Source organism: Saprolegnia parasitica (genome assembly GCF_000151545.1).
Source record: "Saprolegnia parasitica CBS 223.65 unplaced genomic scaffold supercont2.23, whole genome shotgun sequence".
Taxonomy (NCBI): domain Eukaryota; phylum Oomycota; class Saprolegniomycetes; order Saprolegniales; family Saprolegniaceae; genus Saprolegnia; species Saprolegnia parasitica.
The window spans coordinates 263,854-280,285 of record NW_012156417.1 but is presented as its reverse complement, the minus strand read 5'-3'; the positions used below and the strand labels follow the sequence as shown (position 1 = coordinate 280,285).

Sequence of the window (16,432 nt, the reverse complement as noted above, 5' to 3'; positions counted from 1 at the left end):
GGACGCTCCCACGGATGCGCCAACTGACGCTCCCACGGATGCGCCAACGGACGCTCCCACTGATGCGCCAACGGACGCTCCCACAGACGCTCCGACGCCTGCACCGACGCCTGTAATAACGCCTGCGCCAACTGACGCTTCCACGGACGCCCCGGCGATTTCACGGCCTAACGAGGAGACGCTGACGCCAAGCCCGACGCCAAGTGAGACGGGTGCTGCGACCACCGAGGCCGCACTGTCGACACCATTGCCCACACCGACGACCGAAGCTCCCACGACGACGCCAAGCCCGACGACCGCTACAACCCCGTCGACGCCATCGCCTAGCCTGCAGACACCAGTTCGCACAACGGAGTCGCCTGACGAAACCGATGATACGCCTGACGAGCCGGAGGATACGCCTGACGAATCGGAGGATACGCCTGACGTATCCGAGGAGACACCTGATGATACAGACGAGACGGCAGCACCCGAGACCGAGGCGCCGGCGCCAACGACGGACACTCCCGTGTCGCCAACCGGAGCACCGTCAACCTCTGCTGTCACGCCAACAGCGTCTGAGGACTCTTCGAAGGCCACGACAGACGCCCCAGAGCCCACGACAGACACCTCAGAGCCCACGACTGACGCCCCAGAGGCAACGACGGACATTCCGGAGGCAACCACGACAGAGCCTTCAAATCCAACGAGCGTGCCGGCTACGATTACGCCAGGCGGGAACGCTAACTTCCTTGGCAAATCCGGCGCGGAAGGAGCCTCGGCTCGTTTGAGCTGGACTCTCACACTTGCTGCGTTGGGGCTGGCGAGCTATCTCGTGCTTTAAGTTCAGTTTGCAACCGAAGTCCCATCAATACACATTTCATGTTGTGTGCATGCTCGCCTTGGTCACTTGGCAACAACCACGTCTTACCCCTGGCACGGCCCACAGCACAGGACGTTCCACTATCCGATATGGTAAGGGTCAATAAGAAATCTTATTATCGGCGGAGTCGTAATCGATGGCGCCAACTCGAAGCTCTAGATTTGTTTTCACCCAATCACAGCGTGTCGCGAGTTTGGATTGGCCGAAATCTTGGAACATGTTGCTGCGTCCCTTCAGTTGCCAACGGGTAGAAAGACAAAGATCCCCAACCATGCGAGCGACAAAGAAGCCGTTGACCCTACGCTACCGCAAGAAGGTCATCGAGGACAGCCCGCCCGCGAAGCCTACGCCGATGGCCGTCGCGACCAAGCTGCTGGCGCCAGCTGCGGCGACGCCCGCCATCGTCTACGTCGTCACGATCAGCGACTTGCAGTTCCACCCGCCGCGCCTCATCGTGCCCATCGGCAGTACGGTGCGATGGCAAGTCGGCGCGGCGAACGAGGCCGTGCACGCAATCACGTTGGCGCTGGGCGACGCGTTCGTCGACTCACCGACGCTCGACACACCCGGCGCTGTCTTCGAGCACAAATGCTCGTCACTCGGAACGGTCTCGTATGGCTGCAATTTGTACTCGTTCATGACAGGATCCATCGTTGTCGTTGCGTCCTTGTCGACAACCGAGGCAAAGAGCAACCAGTGCTACGCAGACTACCCGCGTCGTGCAACCCAGCCGCGTCGACGCCCTTCGTCGTCAGCAATGGGACCGTTCCAGAAGCAACTGGCCGTGTGGAGGGCCAAGCAGCCGAAAGCACAGCTGGACGCAGAAGGAGATGGCACTGTGGACGACGAGGAAGGCACTTTTTCCGAAAAGGACCGCGCGGCGCGCAAGAAGGTCGGGTCGACGCGTGCGCCGGACGTTGTGCGACCGACGATCTCCGTCGTCGCCCCAGTAGCACCCGTCAAAGTACTCGGTCCCGTCACGACGGACCAGGGCGCAGCCGCCAAGATTGCATTGGACCACTTTGAATTTGTCCCGACGACCCTCGACATCATGGCAGGCGAGACGGTCGTCTGGTCGGTGAGTGCGCTGGGCATGGTTGAACACGCGTTGCAACTGACAGTGTCGGCACCGGACAGTGCCGATGCAACGGTGCTGACACCGCCTCTGCGATCGGGGGACTCGGTCGCCTACATATTTCCCCACGCCTGTGTCGTCGACGTCGCGTGCTCCGTTTACGACGTCAAGGGCCGGGTTGTCGTCCATGACGCATCATCGGACGTTCTCGTCGTCGGCGACGTCGAGTGCCCCGTCGTTGCGCCGCCCGCAGAGAGCAGTGCGATCTTGCGACTGCTCGCGACGGCCCATGAAAAGCACGAAATGCGGCGCACGAGTTATATGGCACCCCCCGCAGCAGCGATTCCCGGCTTTGACGCGTTGGCCGCCTACGATTTTCTCAAACAACGTGCGTCGCTAGCACTGCAATCCATGGCTCACGCGCAGTTGTAGGTGCGAACAACGTCAAGCTCGACAGCAATGTGGTCTACGCGTGCCCGCCAGCGTGCTGAGTGTAGACGGCCCTGTAAATGCAATAGACGTACATTAATGCACAGTTTGAACAGACTTGCAGCAGCATCCACGACGCGTCGTTGGGGCATGTGGACAGCAGCTCGTGGTCACGTAGTGACGTATACTAGTATGGTCCTTTGCTGCGTCACCAGTAAAGATAGACGGTACAAAAGAACTGTTGAGCCTCGTCCAAGCGCATCGAGGTTCATGCAAAGCATGTGCTGACGACGAGTCGGCACGGTCAATTGCGTTGATCGTCTTGGTTTCGCTCCCTGTCGTGCATGGTGCGTGGGTGCGTGTAGATGACAGCGCAAGATCAGGACACTGTCATTGACATCATGCTGTCAATGACAGTACGAGGCATTGACGGTGGACTTGTGGGTCTCGAGGTCACGCTTCCTTCCCTCGCCATATCGATCTGTTCACTCTTGACGGACAATACTCAGGGCTCTGCGCACACACTTGTTGCTGCCAAGTGTCGACTGCTACCAACCCTGCGCTAGACCAACAAACGCACCTGCTGCATTCGCGGCATCTTGGGACACGCGTGCCACAGCGTTCGCTGCGCGGCGACGGTCGTCACAACAGACACATCCATATCTGGTCGAGGGCGCCCGCGAGGTACGGGTGATGACGTCGTCTGCGTCTCGATGAGGCGGTGACGAGATGTCGTAGAGAATTGGGTCGCAAATGTTGCAGTAGATGTCATTTCTAGCGCACGTGGAAATCGAAGCACCGAGAGATCGGTGACATGGGACACCGGACAACGCTGGATGCACTGCGATCCCTGATTGTTATCTTGGTTGAATCGAGAGAATTCACAAGTTTATGCCCTATTTTCTTACGGGGGTGCGAATCATACCAAATTGCAGCTAGTGCAGCACTGGTTCGATGCTGAGGTTTAGCTCCTAGTGTAAGCAGCACCGGTCTATGCAAGCTACCAACTAGACTGCACACGATGGAACGACCCTCTTTACGTGGCACCCGATACCGAGATTGTAGCTACGCCAATTCGATACCTTGCATGGCCATACAGCGAATCGAGATGCAATGTATGGACGGGCATGTAGTGTATAAATTGAGCCCGGGTCGCATGCTTGGGCTCCACAAGCTTACATGAAAGCGTGGCCGCTTGACGTGGCTACAACGCACTCCTCAGATCGCTCACTCAGATTCGTTGTTGGTTGTGTTGTCCGCGCTGAACGGCTCGACCAATTGCAGCTCAGCATTCGACAAAAATCATGGATTGGCTGCATTATAGCCAATCCCGTGGAGGGTGTAGTTCAATGATGGTCGTCGCGCGGCCGCGTCACCGTGGAAACGCGGAGTCTAATTGCCAGCACCAAATAGATCACAACCATTGATGCAGCGTATCTCAGCAGACGGACGTGGCAATGAACTTGCAACTCGCAGCGGAGCATCCCGGCGGCCGGTTGGCAGCGGGCGAGATCGATGCTAGAGCGAGCCATCGATATCTAGCAGCAGCAGCGACGGAGTGCGGTGCGTGGTGGTGCATCGAACCAGAAAGCCATCGCGGAGGATTCTTCTTGATGGTCAAAAACAAGCGCATTACATGGCCGATGACGATGCGCTGATTGGCTCCCGCGTCTCTTCGCGTCGAATGATTGGGTGATCGAACTTTACACCACGTCGTCAGACCCATACAAATCTCCTGTCTAACAAGATCCGCGCCAAAGTCGCTTGCGGTATCTTTCGTAGCTGTCTCGTTTGCACTTGTACTTCTCAGCGTCGTCTCACTCTTCGTCTACTCGCTCACCGCGGTCGCTGCATCGATCGAGGTACACCGCAGTTCGGCAACACCATCGCTGTTGGGAATATTTGGCGCACGCGCATATCACTCATGTGCCTAGCCCCAAGACTGAATACCGTATCTTCGTACAGTGTACTGGTGCCGAGAGCTCGCCATCGCCGCCGACTCGTCCCGCCTCTGTAACACGGTGGCGAGCCAAGCTCCAAGCTTACCAAGGCTCGGTCGCACGTCAAGCCGCGCTGTACCTGGAGCACATGGCCGCATGGGCCAAGGACACTTGTGAGACTTGGTGTTCCTTCAAAACAGATCGCGCCGTGCGATGCGATTGGTGGGAGGGCAGTAGCCAGTGCATCGGGGTTACTAATTGACGCCGGCTATACTCAGGCCAAGTCATTTACGAAACAACCACCAGGTTTGATGCGGTCGCTCTACTTGGTACTCGTGGCCGCCTTCGTGGCCGCCACGCACAGCGCGTGCCCGGACGGGCAGTGGGAAGTCTCGCTCCTCAACAGTGGCACGGTCTACTGCGTCGGCGGCGAGCCGTGCTCGGGCAGGTACACGCCCGGCCAGTCCTTTGGCAAGTACTTTTGCCCCCAGGAAGGCCAGCCCAACGTCGATGGCACGACGACGCTCCAGATGCAAACGTGCTGCGGCGTCATGAACGGCAACATCATGGGCTGCCAGCCCAAGACGGACAACGTCCAATGCGTGGGCCCGCTGCCGGCGCCCTACAAGACGCCGGCGCCGACGACGAGCGCCGACACCACGACGTCGCCCGTGACGACGACCCCTACCGAGACGACGCTGTCGCCCGATGCCACGACGCTGTCACCGAACGCCACGACGCTGTCACCGAACGCCACGACCTTGTCGCCGAATGCGACCACTCTGTCACCGAACGCGACGACTTTGTCGCCGGACGTGACGACGTTGACGCCCGGCGCGACGACGCTCAAGCCGACCCGAACCCCAACAACATTGCTACGATGAACCCCGGTGGCGACAGCACCGACAGTTCGAGCTCGGGCTTGGAAACCAAGTGGATCGTCTTGATCGCGATCGGCGCGGTTGTCCTTCTCGCCCTCATTGGTGGCCTCTTCCTCTTCGGTAAGAAGCGCGAGTCGCCATCGTACCTCGAGTCGCCTGCGGGTGAAGAGATGCTGACGCCTGGCCCGGGCTCTGCCGCTGGCGGCGCGCTCACGCCCCGACACAACGTCACGCTGTTGTAATCCGGCAGCGTAGTGTAGAAATGAACAACAACAACAACGACGTACACAGTCCATCCCTCCTCGCCAGCATGTCGATACGATTGCCTTGGCGCACCATTAACACTGGTATTAATGGAAAGTCGACTGCTTGCTAACAAAGCCAATAAGGCCATCATCCGAGTTGCTTGATGGTTACGCCTCGCAATAGAGGCGGCGGCGGGAGGTCTACGCATCCGTCGTCTAATTCTTCTTGGTTCTATCGCGGAGCGCCTTGACGCGCTTCTTGTGCTTGTGCTTGTTCATCTTTTTTCGTCGCTTCTTGAGCACGCTATCGGCGTGGTACTCGACCTGGTGGCCCATGTCCGTAATGAGTTCCGACGGCGACGGGTAGAAGACGTCGAGCGCCGGGTTGGACACGTGGAGCAGCATCTCGTGCGTCGAGAGCATCATGGCCGGCTTGGCCGTGGCCATGATCGGGAAGGAGCCGACGTTCCAGAGCGTGTCCATGGAGGGGCCTTGGCGGGCGACGCCCGAGAGGAGGCGCGCGGGAGGGGCGGCCTTCGTGGCGCCGAGACGGCCCAGGACGCGGACGACGCTGTTCATCGTGAGACCAAAAAACCAGAGCTGCGGGCGTTTTCACCACCAACGCTCCACCTTTCTTTATGCCCAATCAGACGCCGCCGCCCACCATTTTAGCCAATCGACACGCGGCATGGGCCCCTTTTTGCCAGCATACGCTGTTGAAGAGAGATGCTAATGTGTTCCGAAATGTACGAAATGGACCGGTAATTTGCAACGCCAGTTTTCTGGCGCCAACAGCCTTCGCGTTGCAAAGCTCAAGAGACTCGCGAATATACGCCGTCCGCACAGTGCTAGTAGGTGAGAACACCGGTCTTGGTTTCAAAAGAATGCACTGCATCTGCAGCTACAGTCGGAAGCTGCGGTGCCTGCGTTGGCTCTCCAGCCGTCGAACAAACATCCAGAGATCGAAGACCTTGAAGGCAAACGAATACTCTATCAATCCTCTTGGCGACCAGCTTGGCGGCGGCGGTTGTTGTGGCATTGTGACCGGCCGCGAACTAGTAGTATGCACAACCTTCGTTGCTGGTGCCCTGGTCATCCTTGTCTGGGCCAACGTCCGGTTCGGACTCGACTTGCGCGCAAACACGTCGCTATACAAGCACATGCTTGAAGAGCAGGGCCGACCACATTTCCCAAGTTCGTTCGCCCACGACAGTCGTGCGAAGGAAGCCTCGCGACGTCAATGCATGCACGGGATGAATTTCCGACAATTAAAGGAAATATACGGTAATTTATTGGAGCGATGTGATTGGTCAAAATCCTGAACGCGGTAGCACTCCCCAATCTTCCCAACGCAATGAGCTCGGACGACGAGGTCGAGATCATCACGCCTACCAAGGCCAGCCGGCGCCGCATCACCGAGGACGACGAGGTCATGGGCGACATGGCCGCGTCGGTACCCGCGCCGAGCATGGCGAAGCGGCGCCGGATCACCGAGTACGACTCGGACGTCCCCGACGACTCGCCCGACGTCTCGTCCAGCGTAGCGAAGCGCAAGGCCCTCGTCGTTCTCGATTCGGACTCGGACGACGACAAACCTGTGACCGAGATCGACACGGAAGAAGAGAAGCCAGCGCCCCGCCCCGGCGCCAGTCGCTCTCGTCTTCAACACCGCGCCGGTCCTCTCGACGGCTCTCGACCACCCCCAAGAAGAAGAAGCCGCTGGCCTTTGCGACGCTCAACACGTGCTTAAAGACAACTGAAGATGAAGAGGATGAAGAGGTTTTCGCTGCAGCGTCGGACTCGGCTGGTGACGGCGACGCCAGCGCGGAAGACGACGACGACTTCATTGTCGACGACAACCACATCGAGTACATGAACGACGACGAAGTCGCAACGACCAACGGCATCGACGAAGACAACGAGGAACACGTCTACAGCGAAGAAGAGGATATCGAGGCCTACCGTGCGTCGCGCATGTCCCGTGAACGCCACGAGTGGTTTTCCATCTACATGGACTACCTGGAGCACTGCATGGTACGCTCGCATCCTCTCAACAGCCTCTCGTAAGCTCGTGTCGTAGATGGACCCGGCGTTCGAAACCAACAACCGCAACAAGATCTTTCTCGAAGCCGAGAACCATGTAGGCTCGCCACGCGAATCGAGTGACAGCTAATGCATCCTTACCTTAGGTGGAGCGGGCGCTGTGCCAGCGGCGAGACAGCCTCCGGGGCATGGTCAAGTGGCCAGACGACCTCGTCCAGGCAATCGAGCACTGCCCGTCACTGAGTCACGTTCCGGGCCAGTTTTCCAAAAACTGCGAAGCCTGCGAGCGCTCGGAGCACCTCGCGTCGATACGAGTAGGCACTCGCGCATCGCCACTGCCCAAATACTGTTGCACACTGACGAACCCACGCGTAGGTCCGCTTCTCGGGCATCCGCTGCGGCGCTTCCGAGCTGTACAAGACGGGCTGGTCCACTCAGTACGTGTTTCGTCTTCGCCGATCGAGCCGATATCATCATCTTCGTGCATTGTCTAGCCTCCAAGCGTGCCGGGAGGAGCCACGCTTGGACAAGGATATCTTCGTTCTTGGTAGTGTGTGCTTCAACGTACCGACGAAACCAATCTCGTGCACATAGCCTAACGACGTGTATGTAGCGGGTTTTGCTCTACTGGAGTCTCCATCAAGCCAAGTTTCAGTGGTGCGAGCTCATCTTGCGCATGATCAACGCGTACGTGCACGATCTTCTTCCACCTTATAGTCAACTGACGTGTCTAAATGTAGTGCCAACGGGGAGAAGCCGTCGGAGAACGCTCGCAAAAGCCTGCACGCCGTAGGTCTCCATGGCACGGTGCACCGAAAATGTCTTACACGGTGATGCTAGCGCGAGTTTCGGCGGCTAAAAGAGCTCGAGAACCTTGTCGACAACTTTGGCGAGGGCAACCAACGGAGCAAAGGCCAGACAATCCGCAACGTGTGGAAGGGCGTATCTCAAGCCGCGAGCGAAGAGAGCATCGCGTCGCGCCCAGGTCACATTAGCCGCTTTTTCCCGCCCAGCAATGCCCACGGCCAAGTGCTCGAGACCAGTGACGACGAGATCCAAACAACGACACGGGAGAACGCCGACGCAAACACCGAAACCGAAGATGAAGACGACGATGTGCGAGTTGTCCGCAAGACTCGACGCCATCAGCAAGTGTACGACGACAACAGTGCCCAAGAGGACGACGTCGTCCCGGTCGCTCTGAACGCGTCGTCCGAGTCGGCAGTGCCGCAAGAGGCGCCGAGCAGCATCGAGAGCGAGTATGACGGCGAGAGACGCAACGTCATCGTGGTGAGCAGCGGGCGCTGTGAAGACGACGACGACGGCGACGAGGAAGAAACAAAGCACGACGAGTTTGGCGACGACGACGAGCTCGTGGGCGAGAGCGAAGACGATATCGTCGAGCCGACGGCCAGTGTCGAGGAGGGTGCCTTGTGTCTTCTCTGTCAAGCTCGACCGCGCACCGCGGGCATGGCGCACGGCTACTACGTCCATATCTACTGCTGTTTTGAGTGCGGCAAGAAGGTGTTTCGAGACGAGAAGCGTTGCCACGTGTGCACGCGACCGATCGACCGGGTCATGCATCTGCTTCCGCTGAGTACGCAGGCCGAAACATGGATCCGCAACTCGATCCCGACCCCTTCCAATTTCCAATGAATAGATTGTCTGCAGCTTCTTCTGTCTGTGTACAGAATTGTCTTTGTGCAACGATTATGGTCCATGTCCTGGTCTTGGCAGAGTCGCGCATACAAAGAACAAGTCTATCCATATCCCGTGGCCATGTTCGTCCATGTACCGGCGCTGGCGAATCCAATGCCGTTGTGGAGCATCCAGTCGTGTGATTGGTCGATATGTGATGTTCTTATCCGGAGGATGCCGGATACGGTTTTTGAATTTGGAAATTCAAATTTGGTTTGTCGGAGCATGCTGGCGTCGGACGTGGTCCTCTCTCCGCGGTCCCAACTCCTCTCGCCCGTCTCCAAGCTCCATCGCGTCCGTGACCTCGAGACCGACGCCCAGCGCCAGCGCATTGAAGCCTTCGCCCAGAAGACCCGCCACATGATGCGCCCGTCCAAGCTGTCCCTGCGGACGTCGCGCAAGCCGACGTTCGAGTACGCGTACCCGCTCTTCCCGAAGGCCCGCCAGCCCATCACCATTGAGACGGCGACGCCGCTCTTCCGTGCCAAGACGAAGGTGCAGCAAGCCGAGCCCAACCACGCACTGCCTGCCGCCCAAGCAGCGCGTGGTCACGACGGCGCCGAGACAGAACGTCAGCCCACGCAACGCGAGCCCATTGGCACGCGCACGGAAGAGCGACGTAAGAGCCATCAACGAGCGGTAGAGCAAGCCGAGTTGTTGCGCAGTCATCAACTCCTTCAGCAGATTGAGGAGGACGAGAAGAGACGCAAGTTGAAGAAGGCCGAGCCGCGGTCGGCCAAGGATCCTGTGCTGCCAGCGACCAACTACCACCTCAAGCAAATGGGTCTTGCGAGTCCCGAAATCAATATCTACGCCCCGTTCAACGACGAGGCAGAGCCATCCACATCAGTGCGAGCATCGCCCCCTCGCCACACGCAGTCGGTCCCTGACGAGCACACCACAGCTCCCGCACGACGCACGAGCCCGATGACTGCACAGGACCTGCACAGGACCTGGATACGGCTGCAGGAGACCTTCGCCGGCGGAAGAAGCGGTCGCAGTCGTCCAGCGTTGGTCGCTTGACGCCAATGAAAGCGCGGCTCCGTTCGCACCGCCGGTCCTCGTCGCCGCTGGCACCATCGACTCCCGAGAGCGAACCACTGTCAATGGTCTCCGTCGCAATCGCCATGGTGGTGTGCATTTCTGTGGCGACTGTCGCGATCTACGGCAGCGAACTGATTAACGCCATGACCAGCGGCCCTAACGCCGTTGCCTCGCGATCCCAGTATCTGCTTCTCTCGCTGCACACTGTCGCCCAATACTTTCTCAAGAACCTCTCGTCCATCCTCGTACGTCGGCTCTCCGATCGGATGTCGTGTCTCACAATTAGATCTAGATTGCGCTCTGCGTCGTGGCGTCGGTGGCGGCAATCGTGGTTTACCTGCCACAGTCGGTGCAGGACGACGACCGCCTCGTACGACAAGGAATATCCTGCTCCAAGACTGACATCGCCGTGTGCTAGGTGGAGAAGCTCGTCGTCTGCGCCAAAGAAGAGCTGCTTTTGCACGCCAAGTCCAACCGGCCGGGCCACGCTGCGGTCCGCGAGGCCTACCTCCGCGAAGCCATCTTGGATTTGCTTGGCTACAAGGGCGACGCCCGCACGAACGCCATGGAGCTCTGGCCCAGCGTCCGCGCCGCTTTGGCCGAAGACAGCCGACTGCGCTGCGTGCGCGCCAAAGCCAAGCAGTCGACCGGGCACTCCATCTACCTCTGGTACGCAGAAGACTCTGCAGGCAATCGTCCTCATCCTCATGGACGTTTACGTAGGGAGTGGATTGCACCGCAGTCGACGCTCGCCATGAACGAGTACGCGGCGCGCGTCACGGCCCATCGCAACGAAGCTCAGTGAACAATATCCCAATACAATTAAGCTTACACCCTTCTCGAATCACGTCGACGCTACGTACCCAGTTGACCAGCGATGCCATCGCCAGCCGCGTGCAATTTCCTCTGGTGCTGCCGCTTCAACTTGGTTTTTAGGTTAAACCCACTTTAACGTCATCTCGGACCCAGAGGTCTCTGACCCATGGTCACACACTCGGCCTCAACGCCCCCGTGTACGCACACGCTCCGATCACTTCATGAAGATTACATGTCGGCTTGGGCGCCTCGCAGGCCCTCGCGATCCCGACACCGCCTGCGGCCTGGGTTTAACGTCTTTTAACGCATTGGCGTACTTGATAGAACGATACAAAAAGCAAGCATATTCAAACGAACCTAATGGAATCGAATGGTGTATCTTTGATTTCTGGTCATAAAATCTTTGGCCCGATGCTCCGCCGGTTCCAGCGCCTGTCGGCCGTGCGCTACTCGACCAAGCCGGTCTTCGCCTTCAACTCGTCGGCCGAGTACCGGGCGTACTTGGAGGCCCACCACACGCGGCTGCCGTGGGGCTTCTCTGTCGGGAGCTCGCAGTTCCAGTTCACGCCGGCGGAGGCGCCGCACTTGCCGGCGACAATGACGCTGACGCTCATCAAGCCGCACGTGCCGACGCCGCTCTTTGGCGCCGTCTTCACGCAGAACGCGTGCCCCGGGGCGCCGATCAAGGTGGGCCGCACGCGCCTCAACGAAGAGAAGCTCGGTGCGATCATTGTCAACAACAAGATCTCGAACGTCTGCGCCAGCGGTGGCGGCGTCGCCGACGCGCAAGAGATCTGCGAGGCCATCGCCGACCACCTTGACCTCCCGAGCGGCAAGATGGTGCTACCAAGCTCGACAGGCGTCATTGGCTGGCGCCTCCCCGTCGATGCCATGATCCAGCACATTCCCGAAGTCGTCGACTCGCTCCAAGACACGAGCATCTACCCAGCTGCCAGTGGCATCATGACGACAGGTAGTCCATGTATGCAATCGCTTGATGATCTGAGATACCCAATAGACTTGTACCCCAAGATTCGATCGGCGGATGTCTGCGGCGGCCGCATCGTCGGCATCGCCAAGGGCGCCGGCATGGTCGAGCCCAACATGGCCACGATGCTTTCGTACATCCTCACAGGTATACCGGTCGCCTCTGGCTGCGATTGTCCTCATCTATCTATGTCAGATCTGGCCGTGCCCCGGGACACGCTGCGCGCGCTCCTCTCCGAGGTTGTCGAGAAAACGTACAATGCCATGAGCGTCGACACGGACGAGAGCACGTCCGATACGCTGGCGATCGTCTCGTCCGGTCAGATCCCGTTTGACGAAGCGACGCAGCTCGAGGCCTTTCGCGCAGCGCTGTACGACGTCTGCGGCGGCCTCGCCGAAGACATTGTGCGCAACGGCGAAGGCGCCCACCACGTCATGCGCGTACGACTTACTACGCGGCAGCTTTACGATGTCTCATGGCTTCTGCGTTGCAGGTGCGCGTCAAGGGCGCAGTCGACGAGGTCATGGCCAAGGGCGTCGGCAAGTCGATCGTCAACTCGCCGCTGCTCAAGTGCGCCGTGGCCGGGAACGACCCGAACGTCGGCCGCCTCGTCATGGCCGTGCGCTCTCTTCCTCGATTGATCCTGTTCAAACGATGCTTGCATTAGGTCGGCAAGTACATGGGCAAGCACCACAAGGGTGTCGCGGTCGCCGATGCGATGAGCATCTCGATGGGCGGGCTTCGCATCTTTGAGCACGGCGAGTTTGCGCTCAACAGCGACGTCGAAGCGCTCCTCGTCAGCCACATGAAGCGTGCGCAGCTCACCGAGCCGACGCGCGGCGGCCTCGAGGTCGCGTCGCACGACTACCCGCCGCACGACCACTGTGTCGAGATCACCGTCGACCTCGGGCTCGGGCAGGCCGAGAGCACCGTGCTCGGCATCGACTTGACGCACGAGTACGTCGCCATCAACGCCGACTACCGGTCGTAGTAGTGATAAGTTTCGGATATCTGTCAACCGCAAAAACACCTTTAAGATCTACGATCGTGGTAACGTCAGAATGTGTTTTAGAGCAAAGAGGATGGTGTCGACGCTCGACGTGTGGGCACTTGGCATCACGATCGTGATCGGCGGTCAGTACTTTTGCTGGAACGCCGGGTTCGCCGCCGGCCTGAGCTCGTACGTCGCAGCGATCGCGCTCATCGGATCCGGGTACCTCACCATGGTGTGCAGCGTGGCCGAGGTCACGTCCGCGCTGCCGTTTGCGGGCGGCGCGTACGGCCTCGCGCGCTGCTCGCTCGGGTTTAGCGTCGGCTTTCTCGTTGGCATGTGCGAGATTCTAGAGTACATTGCGTACGTCGCGTCGTCGGTGCTGTCGCTGACGCAGCTGGTGCTGATTTTGGCGCCGTCGCTCGTCGATGTGCAGCCGCTGCTCTGGCTGCTCATCTACGGCGTCTCGATTTGCATCCAAGGCATCGGCGGGCCCCTCTTCTGGCGCACGACCCTGCTCCTTGCCGTCGTCTCGTTCAGTATTCTTCTTCTCTGGGCGCTCGGGTCGGCTTCGTACGTGGCGTACCCAGCGACTTTACCGCACCATAATGGCGACGGCAGCTTGAAGACCTTTATGACCAACCTCCCGCTCGCCGCGTGGCTCTACGTCGGCGTCGAAGCGGTCTCTCTCGCGAGTGACGAGGTCGAGAATGCAAAGGCTGTCGTGCCCAAGGCGCAGCTGTACTGCATACTGACGCTGCTCGCCACGTCCGTGGTGTCGGTCGTCTTGTGCGTGGGCCTTCCCCCGGGCGTCGACCAGCTCCCGACCGTCCTGGCCACCATGAGCTCGGGTGCTACTACGATCTCATTTTGACATACTAGTAAGAGAAGCTCATCGGACGTAGGGTTTATCTTGTTCACGGGGCTCTCGGACCAAGTCGTGACGGCCTTTGCGATCCCTGCGACGTTTGCGACGGTCTTTGGCTTCATCTTTGCCTACGGCAAGCTCATTGCCGCGCTTGCGAGCTCGCAGCTGCTGCCGCATGTGTGCGCGCACCAGTTTGGACCGCACAAGACGCCGCTCGTCGCGCTGCTTCTCGGGTCATGCGTCGGGTACCTCCTGTGTCTGCTGGTCTTCTTTTGCCCGGGCGTCGGCCACAACCTCTTCAACATTTGCATGCTCAGCGCCTCAACCGGGTATGCATCCCAGTGCGTTGGCTACGTCGTGCTGCGTCGCAAGTTCAAGCACATTCAGCGGTCGCAGCCGAGCGTGTTTGGCATCCCAGGCGCGATGTACGCACTCGCCGTATGGGCCCTCGTCATCGTTGCCATTGCCGGCTTCCAGAACGACAGCGGCACGGCGCTGATGAGCTTTCTGAGCCTCCTCTGCCTCCTCAGTGTCTACTACCACGGCTACGCCAAGACGCGCCAGACCTTCTCGGAAGACGAGCGCAAAGTACTCTTCGTCGCGCACATCGCCAAGTGTACGCTCCTCGTACCAGTATGCCTGCGATTGAGTGACACGAATAGTCAACCAGCTCAAGGCCAAGCAGTACCCGCACCGCGCACCGGCCGGCGGCACGGACGGGCGCGGCCTCAAACTGGGCTCCAAGGGCTCGGCGCTCCTCCGGTCCATGAAGTCTGCCATGTCGATGCAGTCGAAGCGCGAGTCGGCGTACGCGCGCCAGGTCCATGTCCACCCAGCCAGCTAATAACGTTTGACTTGCTGATGGGCATGGTATCCGGAATGCCGGATGAGAAGAGCCAATGGCATCGCAGGAGGTTAATTGTGGTGGTCGCGGGACTTGACCTTTAGTAGACCGACGGCAACGTCACCGACGACGCAAGCATGAGCTCCGCCATGGCCAAGATCAACGAGCTCGAAGCCGAGTACAATCGTACGCAGAAGAACAAGGCGACGATGAAGCATCTCTGTCTCCTCAAGGCCAAGATCGCCAAGCTCCGGCGCGAAGTGCTCGACGGCGGCAAGTCGGGCGGCGGCGGCGGCGCCGGCGAGGGCTTCGACGTCAACAAGTCGGGTGACACGCGCGTCGGCCTTGTGGGCTTTCCGTCCGTCGGCAAGTCGACGCTCCTCACCAAGCTCACGGGCACCTTCTCGGAGGCCGCGTCGTATGAGTTTACGACGCTGACGGCGATCCCTGGTACGCTGACGTACCGTGGCGCCAAGATCCAGGTGCTCGACTTGCCGGGTATCATTGAGGGCGCCAAGGACGGCAAGGGCCGCGGTCGCCAGGTCATGGGTACGGCGCGCACGTGCAACGTGATTCTCATGGTGCTGGACGCGATGAAGCCGGCGACGCACAAGAAGCTCATCGAGCACGAACTCGAGGGCTTTGGCATTCGCCTCAACAAGAAGCCGCCCAACATGGTGCTGCGCAAGAAGGAGAAGGGCGGCCTGAACTTCCAGGCCATGGTCGACCAGAGCGAGCTCGACTACGACACGGTCTTCCAGATCCTCAAGGAGTACAAGATCCACAACGCCGACGTGACGCTCCGCGAAGACGTGAGCGTCGACGCGCTCATCGACGTGATCGAAGGCAACCGCGTGTACATTCCGTGCCTCTACGTCCTCAACAAGATCGATCAGCTCACGATCGAGGAGCTCACGATCATCGACCAGCTGCCGCACAACGTGCTCATCTCGGCGCACCACGGCTGGAACCTCGACGAGCTCCTCGAGAAGGTCTGGGAGTACTGCAACATGATCCGCATCTACACCAAGCCCAAGGGTCGGCTGCCCGACTACGACGCGCCGGTCATTCTCCACTCGGAGAACCCGTCGATCGAGGACTTTTGCAACCGGCTGCACAAGACGATTCTCAAGGATCTCAAGTACGCCAACGTGTGGGGCCTCTCGGCCAAGCACCAGCCGCAGAAGGTCGGGAAGGAGCACCTCCTCATGGACGAAGACATTGTGCAGCTCGTCAAACGCATCTAATCGACGATACCCTATTCAATACTACACGACGTTCCCACAGAGAGGGTCCTACTAGGAGTAAGAGCAGGCTCGGGAAAGACTGGAAGATGGACCCTAAACACTCGTGCATATCGTCTATAGTATGCAGCACCGCTATATCGACGACATCGAGAGATTCCTTTTAGCGCGCCACGAGCCACCACACGCCAAGCCAGGGCTTGCACGCCAGCTTGACGCACGCATCGCTACATGCCGTGGACTGACTCGAGTTGATGGCAATGTAAAAGCTGCTCCCAGCATCCCGTTGTCAGTGTGCCGTTTGCAGCTTGTGCATAAGCCTAGGTTACCACTCTCACCCCCCGTCGCCGGGGTTGCTGGTACGTTGGCTGACAGGGAACCCTTGGCTGGCTGGGCCTCCTAACCCCCCAACCTCGACACAGAAACTTCCATGCAGATGCACGCCAGCCAATACAACCAACTTC

General features: G+C 59.4%; 8 protein-coding genes across 8 annotated transcripts; 7 read left to right on the top strand and 1 right to left on the bottom strand.

The window, feature by feature from the left end:
* Nucleotides 1-1,109: 1,109 nt before the first annotated feature.
* Nucleotides 1,110-2,428, top strand: SPRG_06682 (hypothetical protein; the record flags this gene model as incomplete). Its single annotated transcript, XM_012345494.1, has 2 exons — nucleotides 1,110-2,325; nucleotides 2,370-2,428. The coding sequence occupies exons 1-2, from the start codon at nucleotides 1,134-1,136 to the stop codon at nucleotides 2,426-2,428; spliced, it is 1,251 nt and encodes a 416-aa protein (XP_012200884.1). The 5' UTR covers nucleotides 1,110-1,133.
* A 2,189-nt stretch (nucleotides 2,429-4,617) lies between these two features.
* On the top strand, nucleotides 4,618-5,429 carry SPRG_06681 (hypothetical protein; the record flags this gene model as incomplete). Its single annotated transcript, XM_012345493.1, has 2 exons — nucleotides 4,618-5,129; nucleotides 5,207-5,429. 2 exons carry the CDS (start codon nucleotides 4,618-4,620, stop codon nucleotides 5,427-5,429), a joined length of 735 nt encoding a protein of 244 aa, XP_012200883.1.
* Nucleotides 5,430-5,488: 59 nt separating this feature from the next.
* SPRG_06680 (hypothetical protein) lies at nucleotides 5,489-6,067 on the bottom strand. The gene has a single exon (XM_012345492.1). The coding sequence runs from the start codon at nucleotides 6,009-6,011 to the stop codon at nucleotides 5,649-5,651; it is 363 nt and encodes a 120-aa protein (XP_012200882.1). The 5' UTR covers nucleotides 6,012-6,067; the 3' UTR covers nucleotides 5,489-5,648.
* A 719-nt stretch (nucleotides 6,068-6,786) lies between these two features.
* SPRG_06679 (hypothetical protein) lies at nucleotides 6,787-9,131 on the top strand (the record flags this gene model as incomplete). Its single annotated transcript, XM_012345491.1, has 9 exons — nucleotides 6,787-7,174; nucleotides 7,225-7,466; nucleotides 7,513-7,572; nucleotides 7,622-7,789; nucleotides 7,851-7,912; nucleotides 7,970-8,039; nucleotides 8,089-8,162; nucleotides 8,216-8,264; nucleotides 8,316-9,131. 9 exons carry the CDS (start codon nucleotides 6,787-6,789, stop codon nucleotides 9,129-9,131), a joined length of 1,929 nt encoding a protein of 642 aa, XP_012200881.1.
* A 267-nt stretch (nucleotides 9,132-9,398) lies between these two features.
* On the top strand, nucleotides 9,399-11,022 carry SPRG_06678 (hypothetical protein; the record flags this gene model as incomplete). The annotated part of the gene is made up of 6 exons (XM_012345490.1): nucleotides 9,399-9,812; nucleotides 9,858-10,055; nucleotides 10,124-10,462; nucleotides 10,510-10,587; nucleotides 10,636-10,886; nucleotides 10,941-11,022. The coding sequence occupies 6 exons, from the start codon at nucleotides 9,399-9,401 to the stop codon at nucleotides 11,020-11,022; spliced, it is 1,362 nt and encodes a 453-aa protein (XP_012200880.1).
* Nucleotides 11,023-11,442: 420 nt separating this feature from the next.
* SPRG_06677 (arginine biosynthesis ArgJ) lies at nucleotides 11,443-13,101 on the top strand (the record flags this gene model as incomplete). Its single annotated transcript, XM_012345489.1, has 5 exons — nucleotides 11,443-12,006; nucleotides 12,052-12,168; nucleotides 12,217-12,461; nucleotides 12,515-12,640; nucleotides 12,689-13,101. Coding segments are annotated over 5 exons (1,376 nt in total), but the record flags the coding sequence as incomplete, so codon positions are not given.
* Nucleotides 13,102-13,103: 2 nt separating this feature from the next.
* SPRG_06676 (hypothetical protein) lies at nucleotides 13,104-14,724 on the top strand (the record flags this gene model as incomplete). The annotated part of the gene is made up of 3 exons (XM_012345488.1): nucleotides 13,104-13,863; nucleotides 13,918-14,513; nucleotides 14,551-14,724. The coding sequence occupies 3 exons, from the start codon at nucleotides 13,104-13,106 to the stop codon at nucleotides 14,722-14,724; spliced, it is 1,530 nt and encodes a 509-aa protein (XP_012200878.1).
* Nucleotides 14,725-14,806: 82 nt separating this feature from the next.
* Nucleotides 14,807-16,010, top strand: SPRG_06675 (GTP-binding protein). Its single transcript, XM_012345487.1, has one exon. It carries the CDS (start codon nucleotides 14,862-14,864, stop codon nucleotides 15,969-15,971), a length of 1,110 nt encoding a protein of 369 aa, XP_012200877.1. The 5' UTR covers nucleotides 14,807-14,861; the 3' UTR covers nucleotides 15,972-16,010.
* The last annotated feature ends 422 nt before the right edge of the window (nucleotides 16,011-16,432 follow it).